Source organism: Belonocnema kinseyi, chromosome 2, assembly GCF_010883055.1.
Source record: "Belonocnema kinseyi isolate 2016_QV_RU_SX_M_011 chromosome 2, B_treatae_v1, whole genome shotgun sequence".
Taxonomy (NCBI): Eukaryota; Metazoa; Arthropoda; class Insecta; order Hymenoptera; family Cynipidae; genus Belonocnema; species Belonocnema kinseyi.
Window position 1 is genome coordinate 121,040,909 of NC_046658.1, and position 9,449 is coordinate 121,050,357.

At 27.4% G+C, this 9,449-nt stretch overlaps 1 protein-coding gene across 2 annotated transcripts in view; it reads right to left on the reverse strand.

The window, feature by feature from the left end:
• LOC117182649 (heterogeneous nuclear ribonucleoprotein 27C-like) overlaps window positions 1-6,371 on the reverse strand; it is a 62,759-nt gene extending 56,388 nt beyond the window's left edge. The window contains exons 1-2 of one of the 2 annotated variants that reach the window (XM_033375752.1): window positions 6,213-6,370; window positions 2,127-2,334 (exon numbers count right to left, since the gene is read on the reverse strand). In XM_033375752.1, the coding sequence (XP_033231643.1) occupies window positions 2,127-2,334; window positions 6,213-6,250 (246 nt within the window). In that variant the 5' untranslated portion in view covers window positions 6,251-6,370. Of the gene's footprint in view, window positions 1-2,126; window positions 2,335-6,212 lie in introns of both variants that reach the window. The other variant, XM_033375753.1, reaches the window with a different exon arrangement.
• Between the last annotated feature and the right edge of the window lie 3,078 nt (window positions 6,372-9,449).

A 9,449-nucleotide genomic window follows, 5' to 3' on the forward strand; every position in this document is an offset into this window, starting at 1 on the left:
CCGATATTTTATGTATAAAAAAAGTTCGAACGTTCAAAAAATGTTGAGGTTCAGAAAAAAGATGAAATAATTTTCAGTGAAGTTCCTACTAAAATGCAGTACATAAACGTACTTTTTTGTACTCTAATACATTTCCCAAAGTTTCAGGTCGATATTTTATTTGCAAAAAAAGTTCTTAGGTTCAAAAAAACATTCAGTGAACTGAAAAACTGTGGTCGGTAATATAGGTATTTAGCTGTGTCACATGCCCTTAACTTCAAAATTTTTTTACTTTAAAATTGAAATCTTTTTTGGTTGAAACAACAACCATTACATTTTCTGTTAAGAAATTTTTTTTTCAGATATTGCACTATTAATTAAAAGTGAAACTATTTTATTAAAAATTAACCCTTTTCGATTAAGTTAATTATTATTATTAAAAATGCCACTACTTGCTTAAAAGTTGAACTGCTTTATTATCGCGCGGATTTAGATTCAGCATTTTAATTTAAAATTCTTCTCTTTTATTAAAAATAGACCTTTTTTGTTAAAAACTTGTATTTTTTGTTGAAATTCAACTGTTTTTTATTTAAAATTGCAATCTTTTTTGGTGGAAATATTAATTTCTAACTCGAATAAATTAATTTTCAATCAAAAAGATCCATTTTCTACCAAAAAAGAGCAATTTTCAAGAGAAAAAGAATGAATTTTTAACAAATTACTTGTATTTTCAACTAAAATTATGAATATTCAAGCGGAATAATTTAATTTAAAACCAAAAACAATTAATTTTAATTTCAAATTATGAATCTTTAACAGAGAAGATAAGGTTTCTAACAAAAAAAAAAACTTTCAACAAAATAGATTCAATTTCAAATGAAAAGATAAATTTTCAAAGAAAAATTGGAGTTTTCAATTTTGTTCAATTAACTCGTTTCATTTTCAATTCAACAAATTAATTTTGAATTAAACAAATGGATTTTCAATTAAATTTATTTACGCGGATTTAGATACATCATGTTAATTTAAAATTCTTCTCTTTGATTAAAAATGCATCAATTTTGTTAAAAACTCATATTTTTTACGTTAACTTCAACTGTTTTTCTGTCTTTAAAACTAAAATCTTTTTTTTGTTGAAATAATTAACTGTCACATTTTTTACTGAAAAGTATTTTTTTTTTAATTCCACTACTTGGTTAAACGGTGAAATACTTTGTTAAAAATTATTTCTTTTGCTTGAAATACATCATATTAGTTGAAAATTCATCTCTAGTTGAAAAAGTGTCTATTTTGTTAAAAATACAATATACCAACATTAACTTTGTTTGAAAGACCTTATTTTGCTATTTTTGTAAAAAATCTTATTTCCTATTTTTAAAGTAATTTGACCTGTGAAGCCTAGTCTATAATAAAAATGTTTTTAATTTATAACGACAGAATAAACTATCAAATCATCTTATTTTCTAAAGCCTCGAATTTTCTGTTTGTGGTTACTAAAAATAAACTGAAAAGCTTGTAACCAGGTAGAGTGGTAAACACTTAATTGGATTAAAATTCCCAATTTTAAGTCTTCTTCCTAATTCAAGAGGGCTAAAGGATTCCTAATATAATTGTAAAAAATTAAATTACTGAAATCTATAACAATTTTAAAAATTCAGTTTAGTGAATAAATAAATATGTTTGTTTAAAATTAGTATTAGGAAGGATTTAAGAGCCCAATAAAGAACTCAGCGTTGTCACAATAAAAATGGTGAAACTACGGTGGCGCCACAAACTTACAAAATTTTGGCGCCAAGTTCAAATTGGTTTTATCTCAAATGTTTAAATACTGCTAACTGGCAAAAAGTTACAAACAAATTAGATATATTTTGCTTGTTTTAAATATATCACTCAATCATAATTCATCGTTAAAATACCAAAATACATAGAATGAATTCCACAAGAAAAATTAAAAACACATGAATGAGCATAACCTGCAAATCTACAGAAGCATGACAAATCGTGCAATTGTACTGAAATGTACTTAAAATAATAAAGTACAATTATAATTGTACTGGAATTGTGATATTTTTACGCACTCAAATTTCGCGGCTTGTACTTTTAAAGTACAATTGTACTGTAAGTAAAAAGACTGAAAAAGAACTTACAGTTCGCCCGTCCAGCTGATGCGGTCCATTTTGTAGAACCAAAGAAACATTGGCAGGGTCGCTGAAGGTAACGAATCCAAAGCCGCGGCTGCGACCAGATTCGCTATTCTTCATCACGACGCAATCGATAACATCGCCATATCGGCTGAAGTAACGTTGCAAATTTTCTTGGGTTGTTTCCCACGACAAACCTCCAACAAACAGTTTTCTGTGAAATAAAAAATCTTGCCTGAGCCTACGAAAATTTTAATCAAAATTTTTCCTACAAATTCAGAAATTTAATAGGAAAATTTTGTTAATCGGGGCTTCCCATTTTTAACATCTAGTCTAGTGTTTTACAATCTAAATATATAATAATGAAGAATAATAAATGAAGTCATATTCGCTATTTAATGAAAGCATATAGGAAGAACCAAATGGATACGGAAAATTTTCGATGAGATTTAAGGTCATTTCTTATTTGAATAGTCTGATTATGAGTGAAAATTTATTTGGGTTAGGAAAACAGGAACAATTTTTACACCCATCATTTTTACGAATCATCTGATATCTACAACAATGCTGACCTACTTGAATGGATTTGTTTCCAAAGATAAACTGAACACACCTGTTTAAATTTCACTTATTTGTAAATTGGTTAAAAAAAATTGTAAACACGAAGAATTTTTAATAGGCAAATTTAACCAGATGCCCTATTTCAAATATGTTGTTTTCAAACAAAGCTTTATTTAATAAAAATAAGTTTTTCCTCCCTTTTAATGGCAAAATATAACTTTTTTTAAATTGTGTATTTAGTTATTAGCTGTATTTAGTTATTTTTTAACAAAAAATGTAATGTAAATTTAATCAGTGTAATTTATCACGATTATTTTATTAATTTAAAGTATGCGTATCAGTTAACTAAGATTGATTTTATAAAAATAAGTTACTTTTTTCATCATCAATTTAAAAATAGACGAGTTATTTTTATTTCATAAGTGATAAACTTCCGAATATTTTCAGACTAATTTTGAGTTGTTTAGACGATTATTCCCGCATGTAAGTCGTGACAAGTTTTTTTCTTGATAAATTATACAACTGATGAATTTCAAGAATATTTCTTCTTAAAAATATTTGGCAATTGTTTAAACAATCTTTATTTGCTTATCAAATTTTCCCGTGTAAATCGTAAAGTTATTTTTTCTGGAAATATGTATACAAGTAACGAATCTCGAGAATACATTTGTTAAAAAATAATCTCTTCTTAAAACAATTTCTGTTTCGTTAATTATAGTTATTTTTTCATAACGAATTAATCGGTAAAAGAAAACCCTGATTAATAAACGATATAGTGCAAGAGAAAAAATTTGTTCTTAATATTCTTTACCTGCGACATCAATTCCAAAAAATAAAAACTTTTCACGGTTTACAGGATGAAAAAATTGTCTTAAACAGATGAAAATTGTATAAGCAATTGCCATATCTGGAACCAAAAACAAACTCTTAACGTTCGTTAATTGCGTCATCAATCCCGGAAAACAATATTCTTTTATTTATAGGGGAAAAAATACCAAATATTTTAAGCAAGAATTATTAATCTGTAAATTCAGCTAATTGAAAAAAAAACCAGAAATTTCTTGAAAAACAAACAAATAGGGGGAAGGAGGCGATCACCAAAAATCAAAAGTCAAATTTTCGGACCACCCTAATGGATACAATAATTTTCACATTTGGGAAAAATGCTTGATCTTGCAAATATGTAATAAAATTAATTCAGAATTTTTCCCCCAAAAATTTAAAAATTACCGATATAATTTTCTAGAAAATATAAAAAAAAACATACTTTTACGAAATATACAACAGATTTCACTAATTAAATTTATATTAATTTTCCATCAAAAAGATAAATATCTAATTTAACAATTTGAATAAAATTATATTGTTAGTTTTTAAGTAATAATGAAAAAATGCATTATGTAAAGTAAAAAGTTAAAACTTTCCTTCTATTTCGTTATTGCTAGTTAAACAAAATTATTTTGACCCAATCATGGATATACCTTTAGGTATTCAAATATTTTGCATACAGTTTCGCATTTTTTTTATAAATAATTTTTTTTCAGTGTCGATGGATTCAATTGAAAGTTTTAATTTAAAAAGCTTTGACAAATTATATTACAATATATTCTCAAATATATTATCAATATCGATTAATTAAATTAAATAATACTAAAAATATAAATAATGTCTTGAATTTATGCCAAAAGTCCATGAATTTCAATGATAATAATCTTAATAATTCAAACAATTTTATTATTTTATCAGCTCTTACTTGAAATTCAGTGTATACTTAGGCAAAAATTAATGTGGGTATTAAATTTCTACTTAAACCGTTTCAAATTTCTGACTTGTCAAATAAAAATATTGCATTTTCAAGAAGATAGATGAATTTTCTGCCAAAAAAAAAGACGATTTTACAACAAAATAGTTGAATTTCTAAATAAAAAAGATAATTTTCAACCAAAAATGGAACAGCTTAATTTTCAGTTGGAAACAAATTAATTTCCCACAGAAAAAAATACAAATTTACAACCAAAATGATGAATTTTTAACTAAAATAAATGAATTTAGAACAAAAATGTTTAATTTTCAACCAGTTTTATTTTCATTAACAATTATTAATTTCGAAATAAAAGCATGAATATTACCGGAAATACTTAATAGATCAATTTAATACATAAATTAGCAAACACGGCGATTAATTTTCCATTAAAAAAATACGATTCTTCAACAAAATACATGCATTTTCAACGAAATACGTGAATTTTAAACTAAACAAAAAATAAATAAAAATTAAACCAAACAGTTTAATTTTTAACCAAAAATGGAAGTTAATTTTTTAGTTAAAAATTGAATGAAAAACTAAGGCGATGAATATTGAACAAAAAAACTGTAATATATCATTGGAATAGTTACATTAACAGCTTAAAAAAACTATTTTCAAACAAAAAAGTTCAATTTTAAACCCAAAATTTGAACTTTCTAGTAAAATTACGAATATTTAAACAAAAAATGAATAAAAAAGAAAGAGTTAGACTTTCGATTATGGAGTTAAATATATACTTATTAAATTAAATTTCAAGCAGAGATAAACTATTAACTAAAATTATAGACAATTCGACTGGATAGTTTATATTTTTTTTAAAGCAAATTACTACTTTGAAAATAAAGAATCATTATTATTCAACTTTATGTCTCAATTAAAATGGAATTAGGCACGCTCTCCAAAAAATGACATTTCCAGGTTTTTTCAGCCATATAAAAATTCAGAGTTTTCCCCAGAAGGGTAGACACCCTCTAATTACCAAACAAAAAAATGTCAGAATCGTAAAATTGAGGTCGAAACCCTGAAAATCATAAATTATCCAACCCCTATTTCATTCATAAAAAGCATCATAAAAGCCCAATTGCATCATTGGGGAGGAAATGCGTCGCAGAAACGAAAATTAGGCAAAGCTTGGCGTTGACCGAAGCAAATAAAAACGCCGGCTGCACCGGCATCTCAGAGCAACGGCCCTTTATGCAGAATCCGCCTCGTGAAACACCGATTGGCCATTTCCGACGACTTCTCAACCGCGATTGGAGTAAAGCGAGCAAAGAGCGAATTCGCCACGGATGATAAAAAGGACGCACGGAAGTGACTATTTTCTCCCGAGACTCCTCGCTCCATTATAATGAAAACTAGGAATTCTAGATTAATTCCTAAAGCCACGAGACCTGTCCAGACCCGTTGAGATGAGGAACACGAGCCCCAGGACAGAATTACGTCCATGAAGACCGGTCTTCTCAAAAACAGTTACACCCTATCAGCACAATTTGCATCAAGAGATCACCAAACACGCGTCTTGATGCTGCGAGAAACTTCTAGAGATAAATTTTCGATATTGGACCCTTCCTTAAGGTTATGGGGGCGGAAAAATGCGTGGCGAAAGTGCAAGCAACGGCTGCGAGAAAATGCTGGACAGCGCAATAACTTTTAGAAACGCTCGAGCAATTTCGGGGCAGAAAAGAAGAGATTCTAGACTGAAGAAAAACACTAAAAAGACTCACCCCTTTTCGTCGTCGTCCATTTCGTTTTTCACTCTCATAATATTTCACTTATAACTATTAAAACGCTGCTAGGTCTGGAGTGCTTGTGGGAATATGGCACGATGCTACAGCGCGAACGAGCGCGGACGAGGGTAATGGCTTCCAAACGCGACGATGAAATGTAAACGTAACGAAGCAATGAGCGTCACTTCCGGAATTTCGCTGTCAAATCAGCAACTGTGGTTGACTCCTCCGAAACCCCAGGTGCGTGTCACATGCCTGTGAACCCGCTCTCACGAAATTTTTGTTTATTTTTTTCTCAGAGATTCGAATTTTTTGGTGTATTGTTTTTTCTGGGGATGATGTCAGATTTTATTGTATTCCGTGCTTGTGAAACTAGTTGTCGTTTTGTCTTGTAAATCATGTTTTGTCTGGAAATTTTTGCGGCTTAATTTTCCTAACCTCACTTTTTTTCTTTATTCTTTTAGAGAATACCTGAGTAAAATATAGTAATATAATGGATTTCTTAGGTAGCTTTATTGGTTATTGAAAATAATATTATCAGGGCTATTTACAAGAATTAGATTTTTTACATTGTTTTACTCTTTATCAAAGCACTATCAGATATATATTTTTAACGGTAATAATTTCATTTTAAATCAATCCTATTTATTAAATTTCTATTTATTTGCGTGGAAAAATAATTATAAAGAAATTGTTTCACATATCTTCGGTTAAATACTCAAAAAGCATGTGTTTTGCTACGTCCCTGAATGGAATACGAAGTATTTCATTTCTGTGGATGCATAAAATATTAAAAATGCTAATAATATAATCGAGTTTTTCGAAAAATTAGATGGATTTTTAAACAAGTGGAATTTGTTTACTAATTATTAACATTTTTAAGTGAAACTTCCGCTGAAGACTCCAATGAACCCAAGTTAAACAGTTGTGTTGTTCATGGTAGTCATCCCCCCATTTTGCGTTACCTTCCGCGGTCACATTTGAACAATAATCAACCAGGTGTCCTAAAATCGTATTCATTCATCTACTTATAACTTTTTATCAAACCTAATATCTTATTTAAAGATAATAAAATATGGTTTTAGTACTTTTATTGCGATAATTTATAGGTTTTATTTATTAATTGTAAATAATAATCGATATATTTAAAAATGCATAGAAAATTAGTCTTATATTTAAAAATAATATAACCAATTTTAATTAAATTTTAAAAAGTCAAATTATACAGAATATTTGTAGAAAATAATGAGAAATACTATTTGTGGCCAACGAATTATATATTGAGATTGCTGAAGATATACACTCCAGTATGTTTAGTTGCCTACCAATAGGGGTTATCAAGATTTAAGAAAATAATGTTCTTTTTATCAAATACATAGATTATTTTTCTATGCATTAAAGGCATGAATGTTTAACAAAATCGTTAGATTATCTGCCAAAGGAATGGATTTCCAACTAAAATGAGCACAATTTATCCCAAAAAGTGAATTTTTAACCAAGAAAATTAATTTTCTACCAAACAAAGACAAATTTTTCACAAAATACATGAAATTTCAAAGAAAAAAAGAAATTTTCAAGCTGAAATAAATGAAAAGATTAATTCTTTACCAAGAAGATCAATATTCTATTGCAAAGTAGTCAAATTATCAACAAATTATTTATTTTTAAACCAAATAAATACATTTTCAACTATAATAACAAATGTATAGCTTTAAAAATATTTAATTTAGAACCAAATAATTAATTTCCTACCAAAAAATGATAAATTTTCAGCTAAGAAACTAAAATTTTCAACCAAAAATAGAGCAGTTAAATTTGTAGTTGACAAAATAATTTTTAACTAATAAAAACCAAATATATTGATTTTAAGAGAAGAATTTTTTACTCTTTTTTTCGTTTCTGAATTGAAAGAGGGAAATTTTTAATTGTTTATCTTTTTGCGTGTTTGTGAAGGACAAAAAATTAAGTTATTTATTTTTTGTTCGAAATTGGAAGAAACCATTTTTTATTTTTATCATTTTGATTAAGTTGGAAAAGAGATGCTATTTTGGTTATTTTTTAATTATTATTATTTTTTAAATTCGAAGAGTGAAAGTTTTTACTTTTAATTGGAAGAGGGGAATTTATTTATTTATTTTTATTATTTTTATAGAGTTGAAAACGACGAAATTTTGGTTATTTTTTTTTTCTAAATTAGTAAAGGTCATTTTTGGTCTTACACACTTTTCTTTATTTTAAAGGAAGATTGTTTTGTTTTAATTTTGTTTTAATTTTTTTCTGAAATTGGAAGAGAGAAATTTTTTATTTTGAACATTTTCATTGAGTTTGAAGGGAGGCAATTCTGATTTTTAAATTTTATTAAACTAAAAGAGACACTTTTTTGTTTTTAGTGGTTTTATTTAGTTGAAAACAATGAAGTTTTATTAATTTTTTAATTGAAACATTCTATTTTCTTCTTTTTTTCACACTTTTATCAAGTTTAAGAGAATTTTTTACTTCAAATTTAGCAGGGGGGAATTTTGTATTTTCAACATTTTTTTTTTTATTTGAAAGGGAAGTAAATTTGGTTTTCAATTATGTATGATTCATTTAAGGGGGATTTTTATCGTTTTTGTTAAGTTTAAGCGGATGAAATTTTGGTTTTTTTCTTTATTGGAAGAGGAAATTCTTTTTTTACATTTTTTTTAGTTAGAAGCGACGACATTTGGGTTGAATTGTTTCGGAATCTTGAAGAGGCCCTATTTTTGTTTATATATTTAAAAAATATTTTTATTGAGATTAAGACAAGAATTTTTTTATTTTTTATTTGTTTCTGAATTGGAAGGAAGGATATTTTTGTTTTTAATTTTTTTCTGATATGGAAGAGGAAAATTTGTCAATTTTTATTATTCTTATTGAGCTGGAAGGGATGAAATTTGGTTACTCATTTTCAGTGGCTTAGCTAGGGGAGCGAAGGGGGCTGCTGCCCTTGGCACAAACGCTTGGGGCGGCAAAACTATCTTTAAATTGAATGCAGATTTGAGAACTATGGGCGGCAAATTATTTTTGGCGGACTAAAATTTTCCCCGGACGGAAAATTTTGTAGCTACGCCACTACTCATTTTTTAATTCTGAATTGAAAAAGTGTACTCGTTTATTTTTAAACATTTGTACTGAATGGACGGGGTTACATTTTTATTTTAATGTTTGTACTAAATTGAAAGAGGGACATATTTTATTTTTAACAGTTGTTTT